The 20338-nt window shown below is 37.9% G+C and overlaps 1 protein-coding gene across 3 annotated transcripts in view; it reads left to right on the plus strand.

Moving 5' to 3' along the window:
- LOC126094500 (multidrug resistance protein homolog 49-like) overlaps nucleotides 1-20338 on the plus strand; it is a 365113-nt gene that overhangs the window by 321193 nt on the left and 23582 nt on the right. For 2 of the 3 annotated variants that reach the window (XM_049908909.1, XM_049908912.1), the window contains exon 21: nucleotides 5918-6118. In XM_049908909.1, coding sequence (XP_049764866.1) covers nucleotides 5918-6118 — 201 coding nt within the window. The remainder of the gene's footprint in view (nucleotides 1-5917; nucleotides 6119-20338) is intronic. The other variant, XM_049908910.1, reaches the window with a different exon arrangement.

Here is a 20338-nt window from a genome sequence, read left to right on the forward strand (position 1 = left end):
TGGCAAACATGCTCTTTATCAGTTTCCATGACCATGGCTGTAGTGCATGAGTGCAGCAGTAAAGCTGCTAACTGTGTGACTGACATGTAAGCTGTGTCTCCACACATTCCTGCTTCAAACTCATATTGCAAAAAAATGTGTAATGCTGTACTGAAACTTCCAGACAGATTAAAAATGTGAACTGGATGAGGACTTTAACTCTAAACATAGTCTTTTGCATACAATTTTGTTACCAACTGAGCTTCGTTGGTACATATTTTTAATGCTACTAAGTTTCATTACAAATCACCCTCCTCTGCAAAATGAGAGAGTCATTCTAGAAACAATGCCTAGGATGTGGTTTAGCGTTTATGTGATATTCTTTCTTCCAAGAATGCTATTCAGAAAGGTGGCAGAAGAATTTCTGTAGTTTGGAAAGTAGGAGAGAGATACTGGGAGAAATGAAGCATTGAGAATGAGTAGTGAATCATGCACAGATAGCTGACTCATTAGGTGTCCCCTGTCCATGATAGACACTGTTCATGTTCTGGCCATGTGTGCAGTATTAATCTGCCAGGAAGTTTCGAATGGATGGTTGATGGACTAAGGAAATTCTTTAAAATTGTTAAACGGTGCTTAACTTCAGGAGTCAAACATCTATTATTGCTGGTAGGCTATTATAAAAGTGTATTGTACTTTTATAGCACTTTTGTATCTGACTGTGAGCTGTGCCAAATATTTCATCTCTTGAAAGTGATACTGATCAACAATTCTGTCTCATAATTTTATAATTTTCTCAAGTGAATTTTCCTTTCATATGTGGAAGTTATTTCTTGGATTCCAAGAGACAGCAAAATATTGAGACAATGACCTAATGGGAAGTGGATAGATAGTACTAGAAAAAACACAGAAACAACATGAGTGTATATAGCTGAAGACCATAATGCATGGAAAAATCTAGAGGAGGCCTTTATTTGGCAGTGGGTGTCAGACAGCTGATGATGATGATGTTCTTAATTATATTCTCAAATCTGACATCTGGTTGGATTCCTTTATTTTGTGTCTTACATGCCTTAATAACCTCTTGACAGTATCCAGAATTATTATCACAGTTACTTTTGCTTCTGCATTAACTACATTTTTTTGTTGGAGCAACTATTTCATTTTAACTTTCTTCCTAAGCCTCCATCTGCTGTAACAGGCTTTCTAGCAAACTTCATGGATGTCTCTCGTACCCATTTGGAAGTACTATGTTTTCTGCGCTAGAAGCAACTATATTTTATGCAGCTTGAGCACAACAAGTGCTGATGCCACCAGACCACCCTTCGATGGAGCATGTGCTATAAATGATTAAATCAAACACAGGATATTGTTTTCTCATTTTTATTGTATACCACCTCCCTTTGGAAGCATCTATACCAATTCTTATACATTAGCCAGAATTTTGATTTGATAAATGATTGCATTCTCAAATTTAGTTGTTTTGTGTTTATACAGCATGGAGCATAGACAATGGTTACAAGCTGCACAAATATAATGCACAATATTTGGTATATAATGATCCAAAAGTGTTATCAAACGTGACAGAAACATAAAGAAATTTAATGCTTGCATATGACAGTTCTACATAGATAGAGGCTAAAGCTGATATTCAAATTGCTACATCAAATCATTGTGACAACTCCACAAGACTGAAAAACTCGTTATATGTGCCAAATCTTGGAACCAACCTAATTTCAATGAATAATTTATGGACAATAACTGTACAGTGACATTTGAGAAAATTCATACAGTTATACAAGACTTTAAAATCCAGGCTAAAGTTATTGCTAAAAGAGGTGGTAACTTCTTTTATTTACTGGGGATCATCCAAAAGCATGTAGCATTGCTAAACAGGCAACCATGAAAAGTGATGTGGAAATTGTACATTCTCAATTGCATCAAATAAACTGAAGAGACATAATAAGGATGATCAAAAATGGGCATGTGACAGGTGTGAAATCTGTTGTAAAGGTGATCTCTTGAAATCTGGAAGGAAAGATCATGTCTGATATTATTACCAAACAAGATGCAAAGTAGTAGTAGTAGTGGTAGTGGTATCAGAATCTTTCATTGTCATTGATCTAATACAGTAGAATAGGCTTTCTCAATAACATCAGGTAATATCTTAATAATATAAAGTTACAGTTGCACTTAAATTGTTACAGTTAACCTTTACAATTCATGTACAGATTAACTATCTTATATACAGCTATAATTTTAGATATTAATGTCAGTATTGTCCATATCACAGAACTCTTTCATATTGTATAATGGATTTTTTGTCAGCAATTCATACAATTTTGATTTCAGTTTTCTGAATGGCAGCGATCAAGCAATGAGAGGCAAATGGTTCAAATGGCTCTGAGCACTATGGGACTTAACATCTGAGGTCATCAGTCCCCTAGACTTAGAACTACATAAACCTAACTAACCTAAGGACATCACACACATCCATGCCCAAGGCAGGATTCGAACCTGCGACCGTAGCTGTCGCGTGGTTCCGGACTGAAGTGCCTAGAACTGCTCGGCCACCACGGCGGCTTGTGAGAGGCAGCTTCTTAAAAATTTTGAGGGCATTTACTTTATGGGAGTTTCCTGTTATAACTAGCATGTGCCTTAGAATTCAATGATTGCCTTGTTTCTGATGTCATATTTGTGTATTGTTTCCCTTAAAACAAATTCCTTAATGCTGTTCTCGACACAGAATGCAGATTCATAGATGTACAGGTTCACAAGTGTTGGTAGCTTATGCCTGGTGAAAATAGAGCAACAGTACTCTTTAGGACCAGTCTTGCAAAAGTGCAGACAACTGTTTTTTTTTTAAATATTGCTGATATGAGGAGAATGTCCCCATATGAGAAGGCCATATGAGATGTGTGACTGAAAGAACCCAAAATACGCCATACGGAGACAATTATTACAGACCATAACTCTCAGTTTCCGTATGATGTAGGACACTCGTGAGATATTTCAGTAGTAGTTATGTCAAATAAATTTTTGGAATTAATTCAATCTGATATCTGTGGACCATTCAGGGAAACACCTCAAAATGATGCAAGATTCTTCGTGACTCTCATAGTTGATCACAGAAGACGGTGTCAAGTGTACTTCCTTCATCATAATGGAGGTATTGCTGACAAGTTTACCAAACAATGTGTGTCAAGAATCAGTCTCTGATAACAGTTTGTCATGTAATGAGAATGGTAATTCTTCAAACAAGTGCCAAAAACCAATGACACATGCAGAAAAAATTCCAATTCGTGGTGTTAGCTTTACTTGCAAAAATCAACATAAAGAAGAGAAGTTATATGCTCCAAAGGTTGAAAATTGGTGATAATGTGTATAAACTGATAAAAGCCATTTATGAACTTCACCAGGCAGGTCAACAGTGGCATGCCAAGTTCAATGCAACTCTACAATTTCAATCAACCAATTCAGATCTGTGTCTGTATGGACATTCAAGGAAAAAGGCTAGTTTTCCTACCTATTTACGTGGCTGATATTGTAAATGGTTCAACAGATCCAGAAGGAAGAAGCCCCCCCCCCCCCCACTTGGCCTAAACCTTTGCTAGTTCCTATCCTCCACCTACAAATCTCCTTCCCTGCTCCCTCTCCACCCACTACTCTTTTTCCTCTTCTCTGCTTCTCTCCATTTCTGCTTTTCTGCTCTCCCCCCCCCCCCCCCCCCCTGAGCCAACGGACTGCACCTGGCAGTGGCTACCTTGTCCTCTTGTCCTCATCATGTCCCTGCATGCTCTACACTTTCCCCTACCCCTGCACTACTGTCCCTCTCCTCCCCACCCCATGCCTCCTCTTTACCGTCAACACCCAAACCAGGTTGCTGCTTCCATCAGATGCAGTAGCTGTCTGCAGTATGGCCCCAGTGGCCAGAGACAGTAGTCATATGTGTGTGTGTGTGTTTTGTGGTTGTGTGAATGTGTGTGGGTGTTTTCTATTTTGGAGGAAGACCTTTTGGCCAAAAGCTTAAATGTATAATGGTCTTTTTATTGTGTCTCTCTGTGACCCAATGTTCCCTCTATATGGTGAGTAGCAAGGTATCCTTTCATAATACTGTTGTAAGAAGCAAGTTAGGGAAGAGATATCATCTAGGTTTAGTGTCAGGAACTTTGGAAACATAAGGTATTATCTGCACATTAAAGATAAACTTTCAGTAACGAGATTACATAATGTCGAAGTGGCTACATCAGAGAAGTCTTGAGTCAATTCAGAATGATTAAATGGTAGCTAATAAGGACTCCATTGGCACATGGAAGAAAACTGAACTCGCCAGTTATCACCATAGAAACCCACACTTATTATCCATTCCGGTTATTGGAGGGCTGACGTACAGTGCTGTAGCAACTTGACTTAGCATATCTTATGCAGTCAACAAGTTAATCCAGTACAACGACAAATTTGTTCTTTGACAAGCTGCTAAGTGAATTCTGAGATATCTAAAGGGCGCAACTGACAAGAGGCCATCTTGTATTACAGATAATGAGGGCAATTATAGTTTCACAGATGCTGAATGGGAAATTCTGAAACCTATTGGACTATCACAGTCAGGTTACAAATTCACCTTTTCCAAAGCAGCGACTTTGTGGTGTTCATACAAGCAGACAGCCATCACTCTTTTATTAGAGAAAGTGGAATACATGAGCCTGACTGAAGCAATAATGGAAGCAATTCACCTGTCAACACGCATGAAAGAACTAAGACTGACAGAGCTGTCAAACATCTTTTTGTTCGACAATAACGAGACTGCTGTAAAGTTAGCATGTAACCCAGGTTTTGAGTCAAAGGCAAAACAGATTTATACAATTCTCATTTTATACATCAAGCTCTTCGAGAATACCCACTTCAACTGGAACATCAGCTGATGGAGGACATGGTGGCAGATGCAGTGATGAATAATCTTCCAGCTCCCAAGTATGATCAGTGTGCTGTAGGACTTGGTCTTCAAGTCTAAATTCCTGAACATATAACTTTGTGCTACATTCATATCATAGCAATAAAAAAACTGATGTGGCAAATCACAGTTTTAGCTGCAATGGCCTAGTGCTTTATTTGGTATTCACAGATGTTTCTACACGTGAATAGTTCTGTCACTGGGTTTTCTTTACAATGTGAACTGTGACTCATTTCTATTTAACATCGTGCATAGTAACTATATACAATAAAGTTGTTCCAACATTTATTTCCATGGCAAATTATTTTGGTCAGTTTTTGACCATCCTTAGTCCCCATACCATTGTGGTATGAGGATCTAAGGATGGTCAAAAACTGACTGCAACTGGTTACCATCAAAATAAAGGTTTTTGGGTTGGACTGTTTGTGTCAATTTTTAAAGTATTTTTAGCCAGATCTTTGCTTCAAAAACTACGTCTTGTATCCACTATTTTACTTGTTAATGGTACCAAAAAAAAATTTTTTTTTGACACAAAAAGTGTTTTTCTTACTTTGAAAAATAGTTCAGTTCTAAGCCAATCAAACTACTGCTCTGTTTGAATAAAATGGAAATGAACATCTGTTTAAGTCCACAATGGTAGTTATTATATAGTCCATGTTTTAGAAAATCATTACACCTATGGAATATGTTTGCGGCACATGACATCTCTTCCTTTAATACAATGGCTCTGTTTAGTCATAATTTAAAATTGTATGGAAACATAGATACCAAGAAATTTGAAAGACTCTTGAAACTATAAATAATTACATGAGTTTGCTTCATACACACAATTTGTTTTAAATACTTGTTTAAAATGTTTTCTGCCAGTGATGAGCATTGCTCAAATGATGGTATGGTGTTGGAAAGAGAAAAGGGTATGTAGACATATAATAATATATCAGTAAGAATGTATTAATAAAAGTAATGAGACTAGTTTATTCATTTCAGCAGATAAATACAGGTGGAAGTGTTGGGTATTCAGAAGTTCATTTCCACTATCCAACACGACCAGAAGTGAAAGTACTAAGGGGACTGAATCTGCTCATAAGACCAGGAAATACAGTTGCACTGGTGGGACCAAGTGGCTGTGGCAAGTCTACATGTGTGCAGCTACTGCAACGGCTCTATGATCCTATCTCTGGCAAAGTTGTAAGTGGATATCATTTTTGTTAGCTATAATCAGCTGGTTGTTCATAACCACTTCTCTTTGTTATTATGAGTTACTGAATTAAAGACAGCTCTGTTCTTGTATTGGATAATGTTACATTCAAGGGAAGCAAAATCCCCCCCATTCATTCATTTTCCATAATTTCAATTCTAGCTGTCATAGAATTATCATCTGTTAGAGTAAAGGAAGCATTCAAATATTCATCCATAAAATATAGTACAAAGTAGATAACCAGATATATTGCAGAGGTCTCAGGAGTGATCTTTGAATTTTTACCCTTACTTACTACTACGTTTATTAATGGTGTTTGTCAGTAAAAAAAAAAAAAATCAGTTTATTTTACATTATGATTTACATATCCTCAATAAAAGACAGAAGAAGTTCTATGATGACTTTACATTCTTGTTTATGATTTCAAGTGGTGTTCAGTAGCTTGGTATAAAAGTGTTCAAAAAACACTCATTTGGTGTAAAACAAGAAACTGAGGATCTCCACAAATGCAAAATGAAATAAAAATGTGCCTTATTAAACACTTATACAATATGTGATACTTTAGATTCAAGAAGTGTTGGCTGCAGTATAAGTGGCAATGTTCATTGTAAAGAAATCCCCATTCATATGGCATTGAAGCAGCTGTTATGTGATAAATATCAGTTTGGTTATATGGGTATCAAGCTGGCAGTAGGAGATAATATTTATTTATTGTTTCATCTAGTGATCATTCCACTATGATACAGGATTTCTCTTCATAATATGTAGGATATCTCACCACAATACTATGTACTCCCACCCCCCCCCCCCCACCACCACCCCACCCCCCACCCCCCTGCTGCCCATGAACCTCGAACCTTACTGTTGGTGGGAAAGTTTGTGTGCCTCAGTGATACAGATAGCTGTACCATTGGTGCAACCACAATGGAGGGGTATTTGTTGAGAGGCCAGACAAACAAGTGGTTCCTGAAGAGGGACAGCATCCTTTTCAGTAGTTGCCTAGGGCAGCATCCTTTTCAGTAGTTGCCGGGGCAACAGTCTGAATGATTGACTGATCTGGCCTTGTAACATCAACCAAAATGGCTTTGCTGTGCTGGTACTGTGAATGGCTGAAAACAAGGAGAAACTACAGCCTAACTTTTCCTGGGGGAATGCAGCTCTACTGTATGCTTAAATGATGATGGAATCCTCACAGGTAAAACATTCTGGAGGTAAAATAGTCCCCCATTCATATCACCAGGTGGGGACTACTCAGGAGTATGTTGTTATCAAGAAAAACAAAACTGGAATTCTACAAATTATAGCATGGAATGTCAGATCCCTGAATCGGGTAGGTAGGTCAGAGAATTTAAAAAGGTAAATGGATAGGTTAAAGTAAGATATAGTAGGAGTTAGTGAAGTTCAGTGGCAGGAGGAACAGGACTTCTGATCAGATGAATATAGGGTTATATATACAAAACCAAATAGGGGTAATGCAGGAGTGGGTTTAATAATGAATATGAAAATAAGAACGTGTGTAAGTTACTGTGAATAGCATAGTGAATGCATTATTGAAGCTAAGATAGACACAAAGAAGGTCATATGCATGGAAGAGAGAGAGATTTCAGAACCAGAGTTTAAGTTGTAAGACATTTCCAGAGGCAGACATGGACTTTCACCACAATTTATTTGTTATGTACTGTAGATCAGAACTGAAGATATTGCACAAAGGTAGGAATTTGAGGAGATGGAACCTAGATAAACTGAAAGACCCAGAGGTTGTTCAGACTTTCAAAGGGAGTGTTAGGGAATGATTGACAAAAACAGGGGAAAGCAAGACAGTAGAAGGAAAATGGGCAGCTTTGAAAGAGGAAATAATTAAGGCAGTAGAGGATTAAATAGGTAAAAGGACAAGGACTAGTAGAAATCCATGGGCAACACATGAAGTCTGAATTTAATTGAAAAGGAGAAAATATAAAAATGTAGCAAATGAAGCAGGAGAAAGGGGACACAAATGTCTAAAAAATGAGATTTACAGGAAGTGCAAAATGGCTAAGCAGGAATGGCTAGAGGACAAATGTGGATTTAGAAGCATATATCACTAGGAAAAAGATACATACTGCCCTACAGGAAATTAAAGAGACCTTTGGAGGAAAGAGAACCACCTGCATGAATATAAAGAACTCAGATGGAAAACCTGACCAAAGCAAAGAATGGAAAGCTGATAGGTGGAAATAGTATAAAGAGTGTTTGTACATGGGAGATATACTTGTGAGCAATATTATAGAAATGGAAGAGGACATAGATGAGGTAGCAGATAAGATACTGGAGGTAGCAGATAAGATATTGTGTGAAGAATTTGACAGAGCACTGAAAGACTTAAGTTGAAACAATACCCTTGGAGTAGACAACATTCCACTAGAACAGCTGACAGCCTTGGGAGAGCCAGTCATGACGAGACTATTCAATCTGACGAGCTAGGTGTATGAGACAGGCAAAATACCCTCAGACTTCAAAAAGAATGTAATAATACCAATTCCAAAGAAAGCAGGAGCTGACATGAGTGAAAATTACCAATCAGTCAGTTTAATAAGTCTTGCTTGCAAAATACTAACATGAATTCTTTACAGAAGAATGGAGAAACTGGTAGAAGCGGACCATAGGGAAGATCATTTTGAATTCCAGAGAAATGTAGGGACACATGAGGCAATACTGACTCTATGACTTACCTTGGAACATAGATTAAGGAAATTCAAACATATGTTTATAGCATTTGTAGACTTGGAGAAAACTTTTGACAGTGTTGAGTGGAATACTCACTTTGAAATTCTGAGAGTAGCAGGGGTAAAATACAGGAAGCAAAAGGCTATTTACAACTTTCACAGTTATAAAAGATGAAGGGCATGAAAGGAAACCAGTGGTTGAGGAGGGCGTGAGGCAAGGTTGTAGCCTACTGTGATTTTATTCAACTGTACAATGAGCGAGCAGTAAAGAAAACAAAAGAAAAATTTGGAGTAGGAATTAAAATCAAAGGAGAAGAAATAAAAACTTTTGAGGTTTGCCTGTGACATTGTAGTTCTGTCAGAGACAGTGAATAACTTGGAAGAGCAGCTGAACAGAATGGACAATGTCTTGAAAGGAGGATGTAAGATGAACACCAAAAAAAGCAAAGTGAGGATAATGGTGATGCTGAGGGAATTAGATTAGGAAATGAGACACTTAAAGTAGTAAATGAGTTTCGCTATTTGGGCAGCAAATAGCTGATGATGACTGAAGTAGAGGGGATATAAAATGTAGACTGGCAATGACAGGAAAAGCTTTTCTGAAGAAGAGAGATTTGTTAACTTCGAGTTTGGATTTAAGTGTCAAGAAGTCTCTTCTGAAAGCATTTATATGGAGTGTAGTCATGTATGGAAGGGAAACATGGATGATAAACAATTTAGACAGGAAGAAAATAGAAGCTTTCGAACTATGGTGCTACAGAAGAATGCTGAAGATGCATACACAACATAACTAATGAGGAGGTACTGACTAGAATTGAGGAGAAATGAAATTTGTGGCACAACCTGACTAGAATAAGGGATTGGTTCATAAGACACATTCAGCAATGTCAATAGATCACCAATTTAGTACTGGTGAGAAGAATGGGGGGGGGGGGGGGGGGGGTAAAAGTCATAGAGGGAGATCAAGTGATGAATATAGTAAGCAGATTCAGAAGGATGTAGGTTGCAATAGTTACTCAGAGATGAAGAGTGTCGTACACGATGGAGTAGCGTGGAAAGCTGTATCATACCAGTCTTTGGACTGAAGACCACAACAACAACAATTCACATAACAATCAAAATAAAAGCTCCAGTAAACACATAAACATAACACATAAATATGCTTTGTGAGACTAGGAAGATAGTCAGCTGTGGCCTTGCTAAAGGAACCATCCTGGCATTTATTTGCTTGAAATGACTTAGTAAAAAGCTTAGTCCATTCCATGATAGGCTGATTGGCACAGTAATCTGTTTTCATAATTATATAAAGATGCAGTCTCAGTTGCAAACTTAATTTTATTACAAATAACATGTTTCGCCAGGTTAAGGCTTCCACAGATTTTCTAAAAGAAAAGGAAAAGTAGGGGTGTAATTATACCAAATTACAAATTAAGGGGTATAATTCCAAGCTGAGCTAAAATTTTGGAAATTATTTTAAAAAAATTAAAAGAAGAGAACAGATTAACCTTTATACAAGTCTGTCAAAGCATTACATATATTCAGCTGGTAGATATTTCATCAGAATGCTGGTAAAAAACCTTCTAATGGAAGAACAGTCCAACATGATATCCAGAATGAGATTTTTACTCTACAGTGGAGTGTGCGCTGATATGAAACTTCTTGGCAGATTAAAACTGTGTGCTGGACCGAGACTCAAACTCAGGACCTTTGCCTTTCGCGGGCAAGTGCTCTACCAACTGAGCTACCCAAGCACAACTCACATCCCATCCTCACAGCTTTACTTCTGGTAAAAGTAAAGTTGTGGGAACGAGGCATGAGTCGTGCTTGGCTAGCTCAGTTGGTAGAGCACTTGCCTGCGAAAGGCAAAGGTCCCGAGTTCGAGTCTCGGTCCAGCACACAGTTTTAATCTGCCAAGAAGTTTCAAACATGATATGTTGGAACAAAGCAAGCATTTTGCTTTTTCTTTTCTTTTAGAAAATCTGAAGAAGCCTTAACGAGGCAAAATGCATTATTTGTAATAAAAATAACTTTGCAACTGAGACTGTCTCTTTATACAATATTTAGGAAAATCTAAATCAGAATGGCCAGACAAAGCAAACCCTCATCTGCCTGAATATGAAATCAGTGTCCTAACAGCTGCACAGCCTCATTCAGTTGGTACCTATTATACAATGTTCTTTTGATCATACACAATTTACATAAAATATTGTATAACGATAACATAGTTTTGCACCTTATCATTGCTTATGCTATAGACAGCCACTGGTGACAACATGACCATGGACATGCAGATCTCCATGGTCTCCCTTCAGTCTGTCTGGAGAACTGAGTCAACATCCACCCTGAGAACTGAGATGTGATGTTCAGGAGAAAGAAAAGACATTAGTATCATGCACAAATGATGTTGGATCAACCTCTGTAGCTCTGTGGTCAATGTGTCTGGGTGCTAGGCAGAGGATCTGTGTTCAATTTTTGGTACTGCCAGGACTTTTCCCAGGGTGAAAGGACTGGAGTGGGGTGCACTCCACTTTTTGATGACAACTGAGGAGATACTTGAGTCAGGAATAGTGGCTCCAAGATCAAAAAAGCTGACAATGACTGGGAGAGCAGTGTGCTGATCCCATGCTCCTCCACATACTACTTGCACCATTGGCAGAAGATGATATGGTGATTTGTCAGTCTCAATTGGCCTGTCTGGACCAGAATAGAGAGCTTTGCATTTGCTCTGCTACAAAAGATCTTGGCACATTTGATTGTAAAAGCATTACATTGTAATGTGGTAGGATGTTGTTTTGCTGTTGCCTTTTAACCCCTACACTATCCTCTAAGTAATGTTCAACTGTGTAGTATGTATTACTTGCAAAGCATATTTTAGCTGCACATTTAAATATAATATTTTGGCAATCTTTTACATCTCCTTGGTCAGTTTATCATACAATTTTGTTCTCTGATAGAAAATGCTGTTCTAATTTTTTATTTGTTTTTCTTTGCTAAATGCAGCCTCAAACTGACTATTGTTCCATGACTGTGTACTGCACTATTGGAGGGATACGTAGATCTACCTGTATTTTCCCTGATATGCATACACATTGATGGATGTAATAACTTGGTGTAGTAAGGATACCCAGTTTTGTAAATAATTCTATACAATATGCCCAATTAATACTTTTAGTTTTTATTCTTATAGGTTTTTTTTGTAGTTTGAAAACCCTGTCCCTATTTTGAGCTCTTGGCCCTCAAAAAAGAACTCTTAGCTAAGAACTGAGTGTACTTAGTGTGCCCCCACAAGCCATTTGCTTCTACAAACTGATACTAGAACCCTAAGATCGCAACGTGGCTGATGAGATTCTGTTTGCTATTATCGTTGTGTGTCATTCCATGTTAATAGATAATCAATGTACTGTAAAAACTTTGTGTTTTAGACTTATCATCTTGCTTAATGTTACAGAGTTGTTTTCCCTCTTTTTGCTGAAATGCATGCTGTTTTCTTCATGTTGAATATTAATGCAAACTCTCGCGGCATGCCTAGCTTGAGGCTGACAGATATACGGAATTCATATAACCTTGTAAACATAATAGACACTGATATAAGAGTGACGAACTACACCTCCAGCAGGATAGATTATGTGATAATCAGTAAACTTGCTACTAACAGTGTCAGTCACAGAAATATAGAATTTCACTACTCTGACCACAATTGTCAGTCTGTTGAGTACACAGGTGTTAACACAGCAGAAGCAACAAATGTCACTGAACAGAAACGAATCTTGAACAATCACAATACAAATCACCTTAAACATAAACTAGCCCAGGAGGAATGGAACTGTGTGTATAAGGTAAAAGGCTCAAACAAGAAATGGGATCAACTCTATGAAACAATTTTGAGACAATGTAATCACTGCTGCCCAGTTAAAGATGTAAAAAGGACTCTAATACATAGAAAGAAACCAAAGCTGAAACTAACAAGTAGTTTGATTAAACTCAAGCAGAATGTTCATGACATCTTCTTTCTTTATAAATCAAAAGAGGATATCATCCTTAAGGAAAAGTATTGTAAAGCCAAGAAAATTTTTAAGGCAGAGCTTTCAAATTTCAGGAAAAAGGTGCACAGTGATGCAGTCATTAAATCTGACAATATGAGTAAAGCATCTTGGAAGCTCATCAGTCAATACCGGAAAGCACCATCAAGTGTGAATACTAAAGAAATAAGCATATTGCATAAGGGAAAATTAATAGAAGATCCAAGAACAATCTGTGACTTTTTAATAAATATTTCATCACTCCATGTAGCATTCCAACTCAATCTATTGACCAAAACATCAAGATAAACATTTTCTCACCCCAATGTACAAACTTTGAATTCAGAACTGTGAGTGAACATGAAATAAGTCAAATAATCTGCACATTAAAGACCAAGCACTCAGCTGGATGGGATGGGATATCTAGTGCCCTAGTTAAAAGTGAATTAGTTAAACCTATTACCCACATGATTAACTGCTGTATTAGGGAAAATACCTTCCCAGACTCATTAAAAAGAGTGTAGTAAAACCAGTATACAAGGAAGGATCTAAAAAACAGGTTGAAAACTATAGGCAACATCATTAATCCCCATATTTAGCAAAATCTTTGAATATGTTTTGCTTTCACAACTCGGTGTCTACTTCACAACAAATAACCTACTCACTGAAACTCAACATGGTTTCAGGAAAAACCACAGCACCATCACAGCAATCTCTGAATTTTACGTAATGTACATAGTGCACTAGATGAAGGAAATTTGGCAACAGCCATATTCCTTGATCTTACCAAGGCATTTGATTCCGTTAAACATGACCTATTAATAAAGAAACTTCTGGCATATGGATTAAAAGATTTAGCAATACTACTGTATAGAAGGAAGGATCTAAAAAACAGGTTGAAAACTTTAGGCAACATCCTTAATCCCCATATTTAGCAAAATCTTTGAATATGTTTTGCTTTCACAACAGCAGCATTGATATTGATAAATCCGCATGGTGGGTTGCCAAGGATGATGGCAGAGGCAAAGGCAGCTCAGTCAACATTCTTGAGATGACCACTATAGGGAAGCAATGAGAGCAGGGGAGGAAATTGTGAGATCAATAGCAGTGAAGGTGCCATGAGTGGTGCTAAAGGGGGTAGGAGAACCATCATTCAGGAGACACAAACTGAAGTCTGTAATAAGCTTGTCAGTTGGTCAATTAGGAGGCCCCTACCCATTGAAGTGGCAGAAGGTGAAAGTTGTAACAGAGGCAAAAGTTGAAGAAAGTGACACTGGATGGAGTGTCTCATATTTTTTTGATGAAGTGATGAAGGGACTTGTACTCTTGGATCTTCTTTTCTCTCTTGTAAGCAGGACAATCCAGTAAGCAAAGGGAGTGGTGGCCAAGACAACTGACACACACACACACACACACACACACACACACACACACACACACACAGGTGGCAGAACACAGGGGCTTCCCTCACACACAGCATCGGCCGTAAAGCGGGTAGATATATTCCCAAAATGCAAGCACCAAAAGTACCTCATGGGTGGTGGATGTACAGGTTCATGTCACATCTGAAACATAACCTTGACCTTCTCTGGGAGGGTATCTCCCTCAAAAACCAGAATGAAGGCGCCGGTATTGTTGCAGTTGTTGTGACCCTGCTGCACATTTCAAACAAAACGAATGCCCCGTCGCTCTAGATTAGCTGGAGTTCCTCATCAGTTCACAGGATGAGGACCCTATAAAAAATCACTCCCTGGAACACATTTAGAGACTGGTGACAAACCAGAAGCAGTGCACAAAGCTAACATTCCAAATTAATGACGAGTTACAATCGCCCAGTCCTCTAATGAAACTGTCAAACAAGGAGTCTCCCAGGGATCTATTCTTGGCCTCTTCCTCTTTTTAGTCTATGTGAATGATGTCACCCAGCCACAAAACTCCATAATAGTGAGCTACGCAGATGACACATCTCTTGTTTGTTTGGTGAAAATACTTGTGAACTTACATCCCCTGCAACAGATGGAGTGATAACTATAATTAAGTATTTTCAAGAACAAGAGTTAATGGTCATTGTTAATAAATCACAATTATTATCAGTCAAAACTGCTAACTCTCATCATAGCTCTATAAATAATATATATGGAACTGGGGCAGCAGACGCTAATAGCTGCTGCCAATTCTTGGGCCTATACTTAGATGAAAACTTGTGGTGGTCAAAGCATATTAACTTTGTGTGTGGAAAGATTAGTAGTGGATTATATCTACGCAGTCATCTTGCAAAAATAGTTACAAACCCTACTATTCAAACTGTTTACTATGGAACAATATATCCTTTACTAAATTATGGTATTGAACTTTGGGGGTGTGCTGCTGATACACACCTCAATAGATTAATGTTGTTGCAGAAGAAGGCAATTAGAATAATGCATGATCTGGGTCATAATGATTCTGTTGGAGAGATTTTTGTGCAACATAAGTACCTTACAATGGATTCCCTCTATTTATATAAGGTAATTTTATTTTTTGTAAATCATCGAAAAGATTCAAGAGGATGAAATGACATACATGACCACAACACTAGAAATAAAAATAGTTACTTTAGGCAAAGAACAAAGTTAAAAATAACAGATCACATAACAGATATACATGGTCCAATTACATTAATGTGACCACTGTCTGCAATAACCATTCACAGGTGGTAGGTGGCGACACTAGCAGTGGTCAAATTTGGTTTAAAAAATTGCCGAAAGACTTATGTGCCTATGATGGAAATATCTTTAAAACAAAACTCAAATTATTTCTGGCAAAGAAATGTTTGTACTCTCTGTCTCTGAATTCTAAGTTGAAAACACGTGATCATATAGTTTGTATTAGAAATTAGAAATTTTTAGTTGTATACCTACTTCTGTTACACTACATTCCCTTTGTGTGCTTGTATTATAGTCTTGCTAATTTTTATCAACTATTTGTTTTGTTTGTACTTTAAGAACATCGTCATAATTATGTAAACAACATTGATGTTTGCAATAGTCATCATTTTTGTTGACTGTATGCAAAAAAATTAAATAAATAAATAAATGTTCAAGATTAATATATTACATATAGCCAACTCATAAACATCTCTGTAGGTTTCATTCACCTTCTGCATTAGGAGTTCTGGTGTTTCATCAGTGACTGTGGTGTTGCTGTCATCAGCAAAGAAAACATTTTTTCCAAGTCTTATACTGTATGGAAGGTCATTGATATACATGGTCCAATTACATTAATGTGACCACTGCCTGCAATAACCATTCACAGGTGGTAGGTGGCAACACTAGCAGTTATATAAAATGTGTTGTGGGGAGGGGGGGGGGGGGGTCGGAGGAGTGCAGTCTTTGTTGTAATGTGGAAACGGAGCAATTTATCGGACATCCAAAAGGGCGTGATCACTGGCTTTCGGGCCAAGGGGGGAAGCATCTTGGAAACGACTAAATTTGTGAACTATTCATGTGCCACCATCATTGAAGTATAACTTGCATGGCAAAATGGCACTATTCAAAATCAGCACTGAGGCAACAGTGGTGTACTGAGGGCCCTAAGTGACAGGGGTGAAAGACAGCTGCAGAGATGTGTGCCGGTGAGTAGACATGCAACTGCTGAGCAGCTGACTGCCCAGATGAACTAAGGAGCTACCAACTGTGTATCCTCAGGGAGTGTTGCTGCATATGGGTCTCCACAGAAGGCACCTGGTTTACGCACCCATGCTGTCTGCTGTTCATGGCGATGAAGGCTGGAATTTGCAAGTCAATACCACAACTGGACATCATTGAGTGGTGACAACTAGTCTTTTCAGATGAATCACATTTAATGCTCCATTGGACAGATGGTTACTGGCATGAGCAGTGTGAAACGTTTGAAGGAAAATGCCCTCCAATGATCGTCAACAGGGTCCAGGGTGGTAGACATTCCTTTGGATATCTCATGATCCTGGAAGACACAGTGTGCGTATCTATCCTTGGGAACCATGTCCACCATTACATGCAATTTGTTTTCCTCGACAAGTTGGCATCCCCCAACAGAACAATGCAACATGTTGCACAGCTCACAGTGTATGTGCATGGTTTGAAGAGCACCATAATGTGTGTATTGTACTCCCCTAGCCACCAAAGACCCCAGATTTAAACCTGATCAAGAATCTGCAGGACCACCTCGATCGGGCCGTTGAAGCTATGAATCCCCAACCAAAAAACCTAGTGTAGCTGACCACAGAACTGGAGTTGGTATGGCTCCACATCCATATCGGTACTTTCCAGAACTTCATTGACTCTCTTCCTGCACGTCACACAGTGACCCATGCTGCAAAATGTATTATGCAGACTTTCGACAGGTTCTCACATTAATGTGATTGGACAGTGTATACATACAACTAGCTTAATGCCCGCTGTTTCATTTGCGTAGACTGTATGGTGCGCACAGCATTTTTTTAAATTTAGTCAGATTTTCATGTTATTCACAAATTGCAACATCTTCTAAACTTTTCATGCTAATTCAGGACATAGAAGAATGGTCTCTTCTGAGCATACTTCTGAGCAGAAAACTATTCCGGTAGTTGGAGTTGGAGATCTTTGTTAATCCTGTCTTTTGTGTTCTTGTGGTGATTTTTCCATAAAAACTTTAATCCCCTAACATACATATCTTTAGAAGTTAAATATCAATATTCATAGATTTAGTTTTAAATTGGTTTAAATAAAACAAAATATTTTCATACAAATTTCCATCCCCTATTTCACCCCCATATTGGCTGAAGTTAAAAAAAAAACATAGAACACTTTTTTTTAATCTCATATGAGATTAAATTTCAAAAATGCTTTCAGAACAAAATATATCCATAATAATATTCATCCCCTATTTTACCCCCTAAAGGGTTGAATTTCCAAGAATTCCAAAATATATATTTCTTATTTGTAACTGAGACCTCAAATACCAATTCCTATAGATGTCTTCTTCTTCTTCTTCTTCTTCTTCTTCTTCTTCTTCTACGTGATCAGGCCCAGTGGACCACATGCTGCTACAAGTTTCCTCCTCCATTGTATTCTGTCCATTGCTGCTATCCGCCATCCGACCACATCTATTGATGCTTGGTTTAAATCTTCATGGAGGAAATCACTCCAACACTTCTTGGGTCTTCCTGGGGTCTCTTTCCTATAGATGTGAAGTCAAGGAGCTTCCGAGGCCATCTGTGATCTTCCATCCGGCTCACATGGCCAGCCCATGGCATTTGTTCGGCTTTGACAGTTCCTGCTATGTTGGGCTGCTGGTATAATTCCTCAAGCTCTTGGTTGTGTCTGATTCCCCAGTGTCTGCATCCAGAACTGGGCTGAAGATCTTCTGAAGCACTTTTATCTCAAAAACAAGGAGATTATGGAAGTCCTGTTTCCAGATACTCCATGTCTCACAGCCATGTAGAACAACAGGCTGGATCAGGATTTTGTACAGTCGAATCTTGAACTGTCTGGAGAGATATCTGAACTGAAGCAGTTGTGCTAGGCTGTGGTAAGATTGGTTTCCTGCTTGTATTCTGGCATTGATCTCTGCTTCACATGACGAGTTCTCAGTGAAAAGTGCCCCTAAATATTTAAATTCATGCACTCTCTTGTGGGACTGGTCTCCCACCTGTAGTGATTGTAGATGACCAGCAGCCTGACTTTGACCACATGTCATAACGAGGTACTCTGTCTTGGCTTCATTTATGTTTCCCATAAATGTAGCTTTGAAAATGATTAAGTTGTTCTTTAATAATGATTTATTTAAAAAAAAAAAAGCTCACCCATTAGTGCAGACATTAAATCTCCAGAAATGCTGAAAACACATATTTCATTATTTCTGACTGAGAAACCAAATATCAATTTTCATAGTTCTAGCTTCAAAATTGCCTTAATAGTGATATATTTTCAAAAAACCTTTCATCCCCTATTCCACCCCCTCAGAGGTGGAATATTGAAAAATCTCTTTTTAAAGATTGCCTGCAGTATAAGATCAACACCCTCTGCAAATTTCAAATTTCCATCCTTAGTGGTTTGGGCTGGGCGATGACAAATCAGTGAGTGAGTGAGTCAGTGAGGACATTGCCTCTTATATACAGAGATTAAGAAAGAAATTGGATCCAATAAACTACCATGAAGTACGTCTATAATTGACATGTTGAATTTCAGACAGCCACAGTGGGAAAACTGTTACACACTAAGCTTTTTGCCTTCATCGTAAAAGAGAAACACACATGCACTCACACAAGCAAACACACCACACCACACCACACACTCACACACACACACACACACACACACACACACACACGCAACCACTTCGTGTGGCTGCCCAGGCGGTACTGGCTGAAGCAGCCAGAAACAGCAGTCATGTGTATTTGAGGTGTGTTAGCTTGTGTGAGTGAGTGTGTGTTTCTCTTTTCTGATGAAGACTTCAGCCAATCTTTTCATTGTGCCTCTATCTGTAGCTCAACATCTCATCAATAGTCTAAGTTTTTGATTAACTCTGTTAGCGAAACTTGCCTGTAATTTTATATACTGTCAGCAGGTATTTAATATAAATTAGAAGGTGACTGTTTTTCTTTTCTTTTCCTCCTTCTTGAAAGTAGTGTCTTTCCTGAGTAAGCACAAATAATTTATAGAGCTTAACAATAGTTAATTGTTAATACAGTTTATAAAGCTGTTTCACTTTCTTAATGTATATCTTGAGTCATATCACATCCCGTTTGGATCTAATTCATTGTGGGATCTACAACACAATGAATGAAGAAATGTATTAATGGAAGCATTTAAGCATTTACAGAATGACACATTTTTTAACCACATGGAACATAAAAACACGAGGAAGCAAAATCAAAATAATTCAAACAGGAATGATGCATTATGAAACTGACATTTAAGGACTTAAAAATCTAAAATATTCAGTTCCAATGCAATTCACTCGGGTACAAAAAAACAGAAGGAAGATGTGACTTTTCTTGGTGGGATTGGTAGATGATATGTGCATAAATACCATCAATATCACATTCTTTTTAATGATGTACCTTAATGGTGTGATTATTACCAGTATTGATGAGAGCAGAGGGATCATCAGCATATTATTCATTAGAGCTAGAACAACTGAAACAGGTCTCATCAACATAGTAATTTTTATGAACACATAGTTTAAAAATAAGTCATTTTTCACTTGGAAGGTAAAGGCAGGAGGCAGAATGAAAGAAAGGAAAAATGACTGAGACTAAAATAGTGAAAACATATATGTTAGATGATACTGACAGTACTGTGGTAGACTATGCAAAGAGAAACACTTGATATGTAAGTTTTACATTAGAAAAATGTAAATATACATGACATAATTTAAGAAAAATACCACAACCACATGTGGTACAATAATTTTGAGAAGCAAAACAGAATCCACTATCATTATGAATATCTGAAAAGGTGATGAATCTAGCAAGTGATAGAATACA

The sequence above is a fragment of the Schistocerca cancellata genome, chromosome 8 (genome assembly GCF_023864275.1).
Source record: "Schistocerca cancellata isolate TAMUIC-IGC-003103 chromosome 8, iqSchCanc2.1, whole genome shotgun sequence".
NCBI classification, from domain to species: Eukaryota; Metazoa; Arthropoda; class Insecta; order Orthoptera; family Acrididae; genus Schistocerca; species Schistocerca cancellata.